Source organism: Dromaius novaehollandiae, chromosome 7 (genome assembly GCF_036370855.1).
Source record: "Dromaius novaehollandiae isolate bDroNov1 chromosome 7, bDroNov1.hap1, whole genome shotgun sequence".
Lineage (NCBI taxonomy): Eukaryota > Metazoa > Chordata > Aves > Casuariiformes > Dromaiidae > Dromaius > Dromaius novaehollandiae.
Genome location: NC_088104.1, coordinates 6,893,643 through 6,909,751, shown reverse-complemented (window position 1 = coordinate 6,909,751; position 16,109 = coordinate 6,893,643). Strand labels below are relative to the sequence as shown.

The window sequence follows — 16,109 nt, the reverse complement described above, 5'->3', positions numbered from 1 at the left end:
CATAGCTCAGAAAGAGAATCAGAATTAGATTTCCTCATCAGTAACAGGGTCAAAGGGTATAAAGTTTCTTGATCAATTAATAAACTATTTCAGTTCACTGCAAGAGTAAATGTATGTTAAAATTGAGCAAAGATTAACTGGAAGTGCATAGAATAAAAATTACTTTAATAAATTCCATAAAAAGCATCAATTAGCATAAGCTCACTAAGACTAATATAACAGCTCGTGGAACATAATACAGTAGATACTCCCACAATATCACATGTGATTGTCCTCAGTTCAAAATGCACTACTAGCTAAGTGCATTCATTTCTGCAGAAACAAATATGAGTAGATAAACAGATAATATTTCTGGATATTTATAATTTGAAATTCCAAAGTAGATAACTACTTTGGATTAATTTAAGTTGAAGTAAAAGTCATTGGTATAGCTCTAAGGAAAAAGCCTAATTCTTTCCTGGACATCACACTCAGTCAAGGTGTTCTACTGTTATATGTTATACTAAATAGAAAAACTCTTCTAAAAGAAGTAAAGAAATTATCATCCAGTTTCAGAGGAGAGGAAGAAAAAAACATCCCTAAAACCCAAACCCCAGAAACCTGCACTTCATTGAAAGAGAGTGCTGATCTGCAGCAAGATTTCTATTAGGAACATGTCATTGTTAATGCAGTATACGTTTGATTTCATTCTTTTATCAGAGTTTCCAATTTTTTCTCAATACTAGTACACTAATAATGGATAAATGCTAAAGAAATGAATAAACAAGGAAAAATATAACGAGTTATAAAATTGCACTAATTTTTTTGTTCCAAGTGAGCATTGTGAATGAAATATTTCTCTTTCCAATTTTTTGTTACTGTAATTTTTCAAAACACTGTTAGAGACTTCCACTTTGGTGTCTTTTTAGAATTAGATTGTTTTATTTTTATTTTAATTGCTTTTCCATTAGTTGCCTTAGTGATGTGGCACAATATTTTCAAAAGCAGCGATCAGACCTAAGATGAGCAAACCTCTATTCAGAAGTCAGTTGGCCTTAAAAGCTCAAGACCCACTGACAGTTGTGCCTTGATGGTTTGAACATATGCATCATCTGGAAAGAAAGAGCTGTTTTTTCTGGACAAGCAATCAAGACACTGAGGAACAGTCTGTCACTGCTGCCTGAAGTAAATTTCATTCATCATGAAACAATGTTGGCTGTTTGTATCATTCATAATATAAATACAATTTCACTTGTATGAACGTCTGTGAAAGAAAAATGAAAGCTGTAGAAACTTGCTGAGTTCAAATTCAGTTTCTGCCTCACTGACTTTTTAGCAAATATTATTCCTACTCTTGACAAATACAGGCAATGGTAATGAATTGAGGATAAGCAAGAGACCTGCTTCCCAAATTAGATAAGTGCCTGCCAAGCTCTTTCACCTTTTCACCTAGGCATCTGTGCACAGAGAGTCTAAGTCATCTGCTGCCCGAGTAGGACTTTGTATTTTGGTATCTAATCTAATTATATCAAACTCTCTGGTGTAGCCCCAGTACTTACTTATCTATGTTCAGCAGTATGTCATGGAAAGAACGAGCAAAATCTGCTTGCTCAAGAGGAGATAAAATGAAAGGATACTGAGAAGAAGAGCTTGTGACCCCCCCGCCCCAAACTGTGGCAGTGAAAAAAAGTGAAAAAAGGCTTATGTGAAATTTTGCTGATTCCTCTGCAATTTGATTTGGTGAGGGGAGAGAGTCTGAAAATATTGAACACTGATTTTTTTAAAAAGAATTATTTTGATTTTTGGTTTTGGAAAAATGTTAGCTGCATTTTTAAAAGTATCTACTAATATAAGACAATTGATAATACCGAAGCAAGTCTTACTAGGAGTTTTCTGTAGCACAAAATTTTGAATATTTGTGGAATTGATTTCAAATCATTTTTGTCTTGAAATAGTCTATCATTTTGTTCTCTGTGCCACCATAATAAGAGGCACTAATACTAAATAAATAAATAAATGCCTTCTAAATGGAATTCTGAGCTTTTCCTTCACAGTTCATTCAGCAAAACTATCCGTATGAGAAATACGATTAGCATGCAGCTGGCTACATCTAACTCAGATGATTTAATTGTGTATTCGCTGTGTATCCATGAAGCAGATATTTCCATGGGGTTCAAAGGCTAGGAAAGGTGCAGAAGGCTTACAAGCACAGAGATTTCCTTGAACTAAGTGCAAGGAAAGAGACATTCTACACATGTTTTGAGATGAAAAAATAAGAAACAGTACAGGCCTTCTCAGAGCTGACAGCCGGCACTTGAAAGCAAAATGAATCATAATATGTGCTAGCTACAAGGTAGCTCATTCTAGTTATCACGGAAAAATGACCCTGCGCACATGCACAACTGAGAGCTGTCCTCTTGTGCCAGCAAACTCAAGGTTGTCTCATAACAGTTCTTCAGATCCTTCCATCCCAAGGTGGGATTTTGTCTCACGACTGACAGGGTGTTCAGTATCTCCTTGGAGAAATGGTGGCAACCGTAACCACAGGAACTGCCCGTCTGGTTTGGCTCTGTCTACTTGGACAGGTCCTGCTCAGTACAGAAGGTACAAGATCCACCCCCTGGCAGCAGACAGTCAGGCTGTGCTCCCACATAGAGTTTATTCTGGTCTCTTCAAATACAAATCTCCATCTATTTTAAATAAATACGCTGGATAGAAAGTGTGCATCACCAAACATCTTTTTGTTTTCCCTGTGCAACACGGCAGCACCTGTGTACCAGTATGGTCTGTATTACCAACAGCTGAGGTTTTCAGGATAGGCAGTAACACTGGAGTGAAGTTAGTGTTTTACATGTTTCTTTTTTACATGCTACAGTTTTCAAAGCACATCTGCGGTCTTTATACAACTGCAATATGTTTTTCTCAGCTATAGAGTGCTTGAATGATCTCAGTCTTAACAAAGCAACCAATCTGTGAAAAATAACCATCCAGGCTGAGAGCGAGACCAGGGGCAGCAGGAGCAGGTTCAATGAGGCACTGATTTCCTGTAAATATTTAGTAAGTAAATATCACTTTCTGAACAAAAGGGGCTAAAATGCAGCAGAGGCAGCACTCAGCCTGAGCAGGTACCACACAAGCTTTTTCCTGTAGCCGTTCTCGCCCGTAGCTGTGACAACTCTGCTCACTCAGTGCCAGCTACTCAGGGAGCGCTGCCAATTACAGCAGTCAGTGCACTGCTCCTCTAATGTGCAGAAGAGTCCACCCTGCAACCGCAGAGGCAAGATTATACTTGTTACCTAATCAGCAGTTTGAACTGGGGTTCCTAGAAATGAAATACTAATGACTAGCAATTGATTAGTCCAACTGCATCAATCTCAGGCGATTACCTGGAGAAGGGATTGTAATTTGCACTTTCAGATTGCCTATAAAGACATCTGTTTTTAACTCCTATTGTTTTGGTTTAGAGGATTTTTTTTACTGCATGACATTAACGTAAGTATTTCTACGGGCATCTTCAATTCTGAAGGGAAGCAAATTGTGCTTTGCATTTTAATTTACCATGACAACTGATTTGCTACTTCTAAATCATTTCTTAGAAACATAAGAAATTCCTACTTTCACTTGCCATCTTGCGAGCGGCTCATCACCAGCCACAAAGTGCACAGCCTCCGTCTCTGTAATGTTCAGAAGAGGAATCTGGCAGTCAACAGCCTTAGAGCTGAGAAAATCCCCTTTTGTGCTTTCTTGCTCTCTTGATATCCATTCACCATTGAGATGCTACAGTAAAACAGAAGGAGAGTACAGAAACTGAAGGCTCATTTAAAGAAATTCCAGTAGTCAACATATGTTTATATTTCTAATTAATAATATAAGGCATTTATAGATGGTTTATTTTAAAAAAAAGATGCTGTTTCTATAGGTACAGTAAAGAGCAAGATGTGCTCATTTAAGCATACAAGTGGTCTATTGATTTAGGAAGAGCTACAGTTTGTGTTAAAGATGAGCAGCCAAGATGGTACAAGGTAGTACTGTGGAGCAGCTTTGTGTTTGCTACTGGAGCTCTGCAGCCAGCTGTACATTTTGTTGTTCCATGCAGGTGATGTCTGCTATGTATGTGGATCAGCTGCACAAAACATCCCTGCTTATACAGGGCCTACCGAGTCCTAAGTGGACATGGCAGGCAAATCTCAGTTGTGTCTTATTAGCGTATAATGGTAAGCGAGATGCAAGCTGAACTTCTTTTATGAAGTAGATTTATGAGATGCATCCAACACTGTAAATTTGAGTATACTTACACTAAATAATTAAAAATCTTAGAATTGCCTGTGTATAGTAGTTTATAATACAATTACAGTGTTACCCAACAAGATCATTTCAATACTCATTAAAACTTCTGACTTAGTATTGAACTATGACTAAGAAAATTCAGATAAGAGATTCAGTAACAGTGTTGAGGAAGCCTTATATTTAACTGTAACACTTAGCATTCAAATGTGTTTAGGAAAACAACCAAGCGTGCAGATTCCAGATGCACAAAATGAGAAATAATATTGTGATTTCAGGCTTCACTGGACTACAGTGTAGCTGAACCAAACAAGAGTTAAACAAACCCCCACAGAGAAAATTGGCAAGAATACATAGCTTTGCATTTCCTAGGAACCAATCCTGGAAAGGGCTGAGCCACTTCAGCTCCCCTCGCTCATAGCAAACGTATTGGCAATGGGATTCAAAGGTATTTGTACCCTGCTGTGACAATGAGAGATGATGGCATTCAGTACTGTTCAGGGTGGAAGACTTTAGTATCAACATGTCAAAGTTTGACTGTATCATCAATACTTTATGAACCCATGGGAAGTTGCTTACAATTAATCTGGTGACCTTGCAGTGCAGGTTGTGAGAATCTTTGAAGCCGAGGCCAAACACCCGGATCCTGCTACAGTCAGAGACTCGTATATCGCAGAGGCCCCCATTCTCTAAGCCTGTGATTTCCAAAGTGTGCTCTGAAAGATGAGATGGATACAGAGCTTTAGAGAATACCACTTGGATGCTATTCCATTCTGCTTTATCAGAATTGTTGTTGTTGTTTCCTTTTCTTACAGTGGGGGTTTGTTTTGTTTTAATTCTTTTTCTCCATATTCCTTGCTCCCCTGCAAGTTTCCCTTAAGACAAGCAGTAGCAGTTACCAGAACAGAAAGCAGCAAACCTTCTATTGAATAATTCTTCTGCACATACAGTATTGCAAGATACAGTATTGCAAGATTTATCAGAGAGTGTTATACAGCTCGTGTAGTTAATTAACTAGTGTTGTGGCTTCATGGTAAAAGGTTTTCAGAGGCAATACCAGCTTTTGCTGACCCAGTTTACAGCTAGGTCCAAAACATAGCTGTGAGATCACAGCTGAGAATATAGTGTGTCATGCCGTAAGGTAGAGAAGCGTGAAGGTGGGAGGTGGAAATATGTTAAGATGACTCTGCCGCCAAACTCCTCATAATATGAAATAGCACTGCAAAAGACATTCCTTTTGTCAAAACTGTAGATGTAATGAAACTGACAGTGCTCAGAGGAATGTTTGCATGTGAGGGTTAAGTCATTAATGGGTGACTCAGCTCTGCACAGTGTCAGCACAAATGCTGTGCACCACTTAAGTCTAAAACCGTATTTTGAGGCCTTAAATAGGGCTTAAGTGATGTATAGCCTGTGCTGTCCTCCTTACAAGGTTGAATTTCAACCATTAATGTTTTAAAAATGCTTTATGATTCTCTGGTGGAGTTTCATTTTTCTGCCGTTGCACTTAAGCTATTAAAATTGCCTATTGCTATCATATTTGGGTTATTTTTACAGAGTAAAAATGAAAGTTAGTTCCAGAATTCACATCTTTACTTTAGCAAAAATAAAATTGAGCAGATCTTTACATCAACATAGGTACTTGGATAACAACAGTCTGTCAGAAGATCTCTGTAATGTCCTCTGTCATAACTGTAGACAAGCAGGATCATGGTTTCTTATTTTCATTGGCAATGTTTATAGTTCTTATGGTCAGGATAAGCCATTATGATTATCTGCCCTGTTATACAAAACAGAATATTCCCTTTTTGTTTCTTGAATGTTACTTGTTAGAAGTGGGTTAACTGGGAGCCGTAGGAGGCACATCATGCACCAGCATAATGTAGTGCAAGCTGTTTTCCATGTTATATAGTGGGCAGAGGCGCCGCTTAGCTTTTTCTCTTCTGTGCCCTATGGCTGCTGCCGTGGCAAAGCAATATTGCCCATCACTTTTCTCTGAGCTGCAGCTTATCTAAAAAAGAAGCTCTGCGTTGCCTAATATTTTAATGGCACAATGATTCAGTTCTGATTCAAGGGGCAAAATGCCTTTAGCTGAGTTGATAACCTTCCACAGTACCTAGCTGTTCCTTTAGGGCTCTGCCATTTAAGCCATAACTAGGATGAATGCTGTTCAAACATTGTGATCCCACCACATCGCAGCCCGTAACAGCATAGCTGCATGACACTCATTTTTCCAAAGAAAGGAAGAAAGGCAACATAAATGTGAAAAATTGTGAAAAGACTTTTTTCTATACTTCTGAAATGCTTTTAGTTTTTCTTTCTGTTGTTGTTGTTATTAAAGATTTTATTGCAGCAGTATTAGCAACACTATTGGGCACTTCGCTATATTCACAAGAAGAGGAATGGTTTACAGCTTGTCAGCATTCATCAGTTAGTTGTGGATTCCTGTAATGTACAAAACTATTAGTCAAATGTAGCAAATGGTTTTGATAAATTGCCATCTTCTGTGGTTAGTGCATTAAAAAAAATGCTTCATTATGTTTTTCATGAGATTTTAATAGTTACCCCCACTAGTAATGAGGTAGCTCAGATTACATTAACATTTTCATTATCATTTCAGATTTTCAAGCTTCTGTGTGTGAAGAAAAATCTCATAACTTGCGGATGAGTGACAGGACAGAAATGTGTTCATACATTCCTTTTTCAGCAAGGGACTCTCAGGTTTGTTACTAGTCAATGAGCCCTGCATGCTTTCTGTAGGATTTGCTTACATCTCTGTGTACATCTTAACACTACTGCAATATTGGTGGGTCAGGGCCAAAGCAAAATTATCCAGCCTCGCTGCTTTTTGAAATGACTTGCAGTATCAGCATGGCATTTAGTATTTATTTCACTCAAGCTGTCCCATGCACACTTTTATATAGCATCTTTAAATTGGCCTAAATCTGGCAGTAAAATGTTCCCATATATGTTTGGATATCTTCTCCGAAGGCTTGCCACATTGTGTGTTAATCAGGATGGAAATGAGATTTTTTTTTTTTTTTGATGAAAGGAGTGAAACGTTCATGGAAGAAAAATGTATCATATATTTTCTGTAGTTTGATAAATGTGTGGAAGAGGAGGGGACCATTTCTTTGTCTGAGTGAGCTTTTTATTTGTTACCACAGTCTTTGATATTTCATGCCAGCTCCAGCTGGGAGTTCTCTAAAGGGAGGAATAAGTGGTGGTGTTGTGTAGGAGATCATATTTAATATAATTCTCTATTGATTTATTTCTGGTCAGCTGAAGACATGGTACTGAGAAGGTGGTGGAATCCATACACAATTTTTTACAAAGGCCTTTTGTGGGGAGTGTATTGAGAAGAGGAAAAAGAGGGAAGCACTTTGACAGAAAGTGAAGAGTAATTTTATGACTAATTTTAAAAAAATGGATACTAAAGTTCAGACTTTAGGCCTCAATATGGATAGTAAACAATTGGCTTCATTTTTTACATTGGTCATTAGTTTTAATCTGAATGTTTCTGAAAATGAGCAATCACATTTAATGAACATAGGAATTCTAAGCATTTATTTTTAACATGGTTTTCTGTTTGTCTTTCCCTCTGTTTTCTGGTTTTGGCATATATTAGCCAGTTTCTACCAAATGCAGAAGGTGGTAATCTCAATGACGTTAACTTCATAGAAGTCTATGACAGTCACTAGCTCGGTACCCACGCATACAGATATTGCTCTTAAGGAAACACAATCAGAATTCGGCAGTTGTTCATTGCTTCCAGTATTTGTTTGTGGTTATTTAACAAACTTGCAGGCCAAAGAGATAGAGAAGTGAGAAGGAAATATTACAGAGATGGGAAGACCTTAGCAAAAGCACAAGAAGTAGTTCAGCAAAGACTGGAGAGGAGAAAGACAAGACCAAATGAAAGAGCTAGGAAATGCCATGAATGTGAGAGTAAGGGGAAAGCTGCAAGTATCCAGAGAAAGTGGTGGTCACGGAGAGATGGCAATGGACGTGTGATTTTTGTGGTGGGGCAAGTTCTTTAACTTGCAGGAGACAAGTCTGCAGGAAATCAGACATGAACACGCATGGAACAAGCCTGTAGAAAAGTGTGACCTGTTTGAACATTAATGATTTGTGTTTAGGGATATGAAGGTCAAAATATAACAAAATCTGGGACAGATCAACCTCCTTCTTTTCTCTTTATGGCCTGTATATTGCTTGTTGCCAAGGAAATTTGAAGTAGCTGTGTGCTCACATCTTCCAGCTCACACTTGGGCACCACCCTGCACAGCTCTAGTACTTAGTCTCCACACACAGAAAGTCAGCACACCTGAAATGCATCTATTGCATGATAGAGCATCACCCTGGGACACTGTATGATGAACAGCAGGTGGTGCTGGGGAAGAGTAAAAAAATCTCGGTCTTTAATAAAACTGTCTTGGAATAGAAAGGAGAGAGGAGTCTAGACTTCAAGGTTGTATCTAGAAGGCTTCCAGATCTCAGGCAATTAGACAGAAGCTGGGAATCAGTCCTGTTTGGTTTGCAATGCCTGCTTTGTATCTGATCAGCCTCTCTCAAGAGGCAGAGAGCACTCCGGCTCCCACTGCTTTAGCCTCAATAGGAATGTGCAGGAAAGAACAGTAAATTCAGAGCTGCTGGTGCTGCTGGCAGTGCAGTTGCTTTCTGTAAGCATTTACATGAGTCCAACCTGACAAGGAGCACAAGCTACATAAAAATGAATAAATACACAATTGATATTACCGAAACTGTTATAGTCTGTTATGTAAATAATGAGTATGCACAGACTTAGAAGTAAAAAGAAATTTGACAAAAAATGATTATTGTGAAACTAAACTTTCTGATGTTTTACTGATGGGTAGATATAGCTTATGTTTGGTTTCCACTTTTGATTAGAAAAATATCCTAGCACAAACAAACATTCTTATGCAGTGCATGAAAACTCACATGTAACTTTGGGCTGGAGCCTCAGACCTGAAATTGAAACTGGCAAGAAGTTTGTTCAAATAAAGAGAAGGAAATGGACTGCTCAGTTTTTCTTGATCGGGATGATAAGTAAGTAGCCTGTCAGGAAAGCAGACCAGATCATAAGCTGCTGGAAATGGTTGCAGCTTTGTTGAAGTAAAAAATAAAATTGTCCATGTTAATAGTCAAATAAGATATTTGTCAAGCAGGTGATACGTTTTCTAGGAGCAGGTGAATGCAGACAGAGCAAGCTCGCTTTGCTGTATCCTGATCTGGCTGGTTGCAAGCCTGCATTATTCTGGAAATCACATAGCTGTTTTAGCAAGCTGCTGTGCCAGAGCTTGCTGGCTTGTTTGTGGATGTCCTGCTATTGCACCTATGAAGCTTCTGGATCAGAGCTGACTGACATTTAGTTATCTCACAGCATGGATGGAGCAAGTCCGAATCTGCCTCCATTCAAATAAATACACAAATGCTTCTTTCTTTTGCCTTATCCCTTGAAAACCATCCCCAAGTATTAACAATTTTATGTAGGTTGCCAGGGTTTTTGCACACCATTGTCCTAGACTTCTTTAACTTGACTTCTAGAAGAAGAGTATGTTTGCTCCTGCCTCCAAGTATAGTTTTCGAAGATTTGGAGTTTGTCATAGTATCTCACTACAGAACTGTGTTCTGTAGCTGGCATGTGGAGAATCTTGTTTTCTGCTTTGAAGGGCTCTGATATCCAGGATGGATTGCAGTAGAAGTGTTTGTTTGCTATGCATGAATCAAGCTTTGCAAATGAGGGTGCATTTTAGATAGTGCTGACTGGCTATGAAAGGTAGCCAAGATATGAGATCTGAGCAGGGGCACGAGAATATGTCCTGAAAGTTATTCTTATGTAAATGTACTGTTTGACTAAATCTCCATTTACCCTACCTAGCCTTTTAACTGACCCAAACTTCCAACTTCTCATTGAAACTTGCAGTGTGTCCACTTCGAATCAGCAACTGGTGTTAGAGACACTGCAGTCAGAGAAAGTGAGCCCTAGAGAGAATATGGGAAAAGGCATTTTGCAAGTGCTTTAACTCACTGCCTGCAAGAAAGGGACTGGCTGAGTTTCGCACTGAAAGCAACCATGTTCTGCAGCAATGTGGTAGCTTAATTTTTCTTTAAAAGCTTACTATGACATTTTGTGTCTATTTGATCTCTTCTATTTTTAAAAGTCTTGCTAGCACTTTATAGTAGTGATAGAAGGGGAAGAGAAGTACGTTGCTAACCCCAGAATATTGCCTAGTTTTTAGATGGCCTTGATAGGTGGTAAAATTTAAGATCTGTTTACACATTCACGGTGCTTACTGATGTACCAAAGCAGATCTCAGTTTTAGTCACTTGAAGGCACTTTAGAGCAGGACCACAGGCAGCAGCACTTTATACTAATGACTGCAGTTATGGAACTCAAAGGGATGTGCAAAATGGTGCTCAGGGGCACGATCATGATCTGTGTGTCCACACAAGTGTGGAATCGATTGTTTGTAGTAATTTTTCCATCTTTACAGTTACTGAATTAGAATAAGATCGGGTTATTATGAATGTGTTCTTTGTTCATAATTGTTTGAACATTCTGTGCTGGTAGACTGTGGATTGTTTATACTGTCATAAACCCTTCATAAAGCACAATATAAAGAAGTTACAGGCTTGCACTGAATTTTTGGCTTCGGTCAGTTTAAATCAGACATTTTAAAGTTTTGTTGATTCTAATTCTGTAGCTCATAAATTTGTTATTTGGTGCATGTGTGTGTGTGCGAGTACTCGAGGAAGGACGTTGTTCGTTCAGGGTTTTTGTTTTGTTTTGGATTTAGCAAGATTTAAGGCTGAAATTTCCTGCAGCGCCTGCAAACAGCATGATGTAAAACAGGCATGCATCTGAATTGTCAGGCTTTGGTCAGTTTAAATCAGACCTTTAATTTTGTAAACTTTTGCAGCATTTAATTCTATACTTCAGAAAATGGTCTTGTTTAGCTTCATGTTTCACTGAACCGATTTCACTGCTTTGCGTTAAAGCAAATAAACTAATCAGCAGAAAAGACTAATCTCCCTGATCTGATTTGCAAGGAATAGTATGGATCACTAAGCATGCAACCTTCCATGTCCCTTATCATGAGGATTTGATATCCTTTTAAAATACAGTTTCTATTGACTTTGTAACTATCAAGCTAATAGCCTTATTCCAGCTCAGCCAGGTCTGTGCTTTAAATGGAAAGAATTGGGAGTTAATACATTAAGGTTGGTACTGCTGTTTATCTTTTCAGATGTGTGTGTTTATTACATCTGCACTAAAATTGCTATGAAAAGAAGAAAAGCTTCAAAACTAGCATGAAGTCCCTGAGAATAACCCACAAAACTCCTAGGCAGAAATATGTTTTATTTGACTGGGAAAGAGCCTGTCTCCATCAATATGTTACGTTATTGTAACAAGAGTATGTCGATGACTATCAGAATATATTGATGGCAGATTAGGCAAGGTTCTCAGTGTTTTTCTTTTAACTGTATTTGTTTTGCAAATTTTATATTTGTCATGTAGCAACATTTTTATGTTATTATCTGCTAAAGTTTTGTGATTGGAAGTGTTCATTCTAAAGGCACCAGAGTGGTATTTTGAAAAGTGGATAACTCCCATTTTCAAAAAAATTATTACTAGAATTGGTAGCTAACTCACTCAGATGAGGACCATTCCTATGTAGATTGCTGAAAGAAATACTGTGTTTTGTAAATAAGCATTTAAAAATGATTTTTTACATTTGCTTTCAGTATTAAATCATTATTTGGTTTAATTGGGAATAAGCTGAATAATTGAGAAGAAACCAATAGTTACATATGTTTCATGATCTAATATGAATTTTCATATTTATCTGTTTTTGAAGAGGATCTGGTAAGCTGAGGAAAAATTTAATAGTAAGTGGAGATAACATCTCTCAAAATAAAGGTTTTCATTTACAAGCAGCATGCAGCCTCTTTTGCAATGTCTAGATATCGTAGTGAATGCCCCTTCACTTTTCTAATGATGTCAGCTTGAAAGAAGTAAAAATATTTGTAATATCTTACACACTATATAAAGAACCCAATCCCAGTAGAATGGAAGTGGCATATTAAACAGGTTTTTATGTGGCAACAGCATATACAGAGCTTCATAAAGTGTTTCCTGCTTTACAAAATTATTGTTCAAGAAAAGTGTATTTCATAGAAACAGTCGAGTTAGCATCTAAACTACTATAATAATACTGCCTTATGCCCATCAGTTGTTAAGTGAACAAGTACCTGTTCAGGACAGCATGGAAGCAGACCTGCCCAGGCACAGGAAATTTCAAACCCTCTGCATTTGGATAGATAAGAAAACCCAGAATTATGGAATGGAAAAGGCAATAATTAATAAGAGCGAAGGGAAAAAGAAAGGAACATTTGTCGAAAGAGACTTAACTTTCTCTTCATAATGTAAACTGCATCAAGGTAATATTAACTATGACTTTGCTAATGCTAAGTCCATCAAAGTCAGTGGAACCATTATAATGAGGAGGTGAACTAAGCCCAGTGACTTATTATTTGAAAAGGAAAAAGGTTTTCAAAGAATACTGCCCAATTAATAATTTCAGTATTTTATTGGAATAGCACCCTTTTGGCCAGAAAGGTTTAATAGTGATTACTGTGGTGTTCACTATCCTCACAAATATGTTTGACTCATCTGCTGAAATGCCATTTTAAAAAACTGATACAGTTAATTGTTGAAGTGTATTGAATTCTCACTGCCATATGAAGTGATTTGCCAAAGTAGCCAAAAGCTGGTTGTGTTTTTGTTTGCTTACTGTACTTATATAAACACAAATTTTAAAAACTGCCAATTCCTGTGGAGAATATCAGACATAAATTCCATTATTTTGAATAACTCTCCGTTTCTGACACCTGTGTGGTGGTATAAAATGTTGTAATTCTTCATTGGAGCTCCAGTCGTAACAGCACTGCAGGCTGATATCTGAGGCAGAATCTACCAGCCTTACATACACTCAGTAGTATGTTTCTTCAGAGATACCCTAGTGATTTAAGAAAGTAACTGTTTTTCTTTGAAAAGTCTGGTATGTACTTTTGCTTTGTGTAGTCTAATTTATGCGCGGCAAACTTCTGTTGACCCAATACACCATAACGGCTCATTCGGAGCAGTTGTGACGTATCATGTTGACAAACCACATATTACACGTGCCAAAAAGTGTGCATTTACTTGATGGATTAATGGCCCTTACATAATCATTATGGCACCATGATCTGGAATTTAAAGGCCACTGAACTGACAGAAGAGGGAGAACCCTATTTATTTAAAAGTTAATATAGTCTCATACAAAATTTCAAAAGCAGATGTTTGATTTAAAGAAAGAAAATACTCTGTCCCCTTTCACCAGAGGATCTCAAAGCACTTTAAATCTTGTCTTTCAATGTCTCCCTTGCGTTTTTGTCCTATAAAACAGAAATGAAGCACAAAAATTAAAACAAAATAATGTAGAGTGAGATTTCTGTAATACATATTTTATCCTCAGCTCCTATGACTGGCCTGCGGGATCAGAAGAATTTAAGATGTGTGCCTATGAGACACATCTTTGTTCTGAGGTCCCCTTCCTTAGTTACTTTAATAACTGACACTGTGCGGTTGTTATTCAGTAGAGGGTTTTTTTCAAAGTAATTTGTGTTTCCTCATGAATATTATTGAATTACAGCATACGAACAAGACTCAGCCCAAAGCAGTATGATAAAATTCAGAATGATCAATATAATCGTTTTAAAAATAACACAGTGTAACTCATGTAACTGCTACCGTAAATCAGTAGAAGTGACCTTTTGGCTGTGGGGTTCTTCAAAGCCCTAAAAATGCAGTTGAATTCAAAGAACTTCTTAATAGCAATACTGAATTAGACACATTCATTGATACAGAAATGGTACATTCCTTAGCATCTTAAGTAAGCATTAACTTTTCATCTTCTCGCAGTATTCTTTATTAGCCCTGGGTTCTTTGCTAGCTATAATTTTTCCAGAACATTCCACATAGAAATTTAAACTTCTTCAAGTGTCATTACTTCACTGAAACTAATTTGTCCTTATTATTCCTCATTACCTTTTATCTTGTAATTGCTCTTTAGAGCTTCATACGATCTGCATATTACATCCCTCTATGTGTGCTTTACTAGTCCCGATTCTTTTTTATAATCAACATGGTCAATATATACAAATTGTAAGCACCAACCTGGTTTGCTATCTGCGGTAATTGGATTCTGCATTTAATTACAGGTGGTAATGACATTTTAAGCACCTTATACAGGTGTTGGGGGGTTTTATGAAATGTTAAGCAACATTAAGAAAGTCTAAGCTTCTGGAGCATTGCCAAATTTCAGAGGTGCCTTTCAACTCCAAATTGCAGTTTTCATTTGAGGATAATTATAGCTCCGGCCACCTGGACAGCTTCTTGTCAGAATCAAACAGTGCAGAGGCGTAAGTCTGTCTGCAAGCAACACTTTGTATCTTCTCTATTTCTACATGTTTTCATTTTAAATTATTCTAAATATGTTATGGGTTTTATTCTGATCCCTAAAAATGCTGCCTGGCCACCTTTTTTCTGTGCTGGTCAAAACCGGTGGCAGAATACATTATTATGCATTGGCAGTGTAGCTGAGATTGGGTGACCTTGGAAAGGATATTTGAATTATGTTGATGGCCTCCTTGATCTTGGGGGAGTTTTAATTCACATATATAATTCCAATCTGAGAAAATTAAATGGAGATTTGTTTTGCAGCTGATGGGAAAATATATGGCCAGAACGAGGAGTTTCCTTCTCCTTCATTACTCATGTAACTTTTCTTCTATAATGACTTTTTTCTAACAACAGAATTTAAATGTTATCATTTCCAAATCAGTATACTTTTTTCCTGTACCTTAGGTCCAGTCTTTTCAAAAGAAAGTAAGGCGGACCCCAATTTTATATGTTCTGCAGAAACATAGTTCATTTATTTTCTTCTTAATTTCTACTCCTTTTCTTCCCTTACTGCAGAACCCCTGCTTATTAGTAGAAAAGCCTAAGGGCTTATCCTGTTTGTCCTTGCGCAGTCATGATTGCTTAAGCACTCCTGGACAGGTTAGGATGCTGGCCTGCAAGTTAGGGAGCTCAGACTGTTCCTCTTTGAACATACAGCTTTATATCTGAGATTGTTCTTCATTCTTTCTCTCTAAGAGCATTTTCAGTGTGAAAGCCTGGCTTTATTGACATCAACAGGACTTCAGTTCTGAGAGCTTCCAGTCTTCTGAATTGTTGTTTAAGAAACACATCAGTATTGTGTGATACTGTAGTACTTTTCCCTGCAAATAGGTTTTACATCACACTCTGTCTGTATGGAACATTTCTGCCTGTGAAATATAAAACCAGCAAATATCTTTAAAGAATGTTGTGAATAAAATTCCAAGACATAGAACAGCTAAAGGTGAAGCTCAGACAGGAGTGGTCATGTCTTCCTTGTCTCTACTGAATTAACTAGCTGACCTTTGCTAAAGCATTGTAATGTCCAAGTGACTGGAGTGCCAGAAGTAAGATTTTATTTCTCTTTCTAGGGGATCTGACCCCTGGGTGGACATTTGGATCTGCTTTACATTGCAGCTCCAAGATCAGGTCCTTTTATAGGTACACACTTTTGGTATTTTTACTTGCTTCTCCATCCCTTCATCTGAATTTTTTTAAACGCAGAGATGTATGCCATGCTCCCGAAACACAAGACTTTTACCCTGCAGTTTCAGTCCCTTCCAGCCAGGATGACCTCCCTGTTCTAAACCTGTAGTGTAAAGAATGGAGTAGCCACCAG

At 37.7% G+C, this 16,109-nt stretch overlaps 1 protein-coding gene across 2 annotated transcripts in view; it reads right to left on the bottom strand.

Moving 5' to 3' along the window:
* LOC112997447 (von Willebrand factor D and EGF domain-containing protein-like) overlaps window positions 1-16,109 on the bottom strand; it is a 186,053-nt gene that overhangs the window by 81,778 nt on the left and 88,166 nt on the right. For both annotated transcript variants that reach the window (XM_026123472.2, XM_064514606.1), the window contains exons 12-13: window positions 4,843-4,979; window positions 3,595-3,756 (exon numbers count right to left, since the gene is read on the bottom strand). In XM_026123472.2, the coding sequence (XP_025979257.2) occupies window positions 3,595-3,756; window positions 4,843-4,979 (299 nt within the window). The remainder of the gene's footprint in view (window positions 1-3,594; window positions 3,757-4,842; window positions 4,980-16,109) is intronic.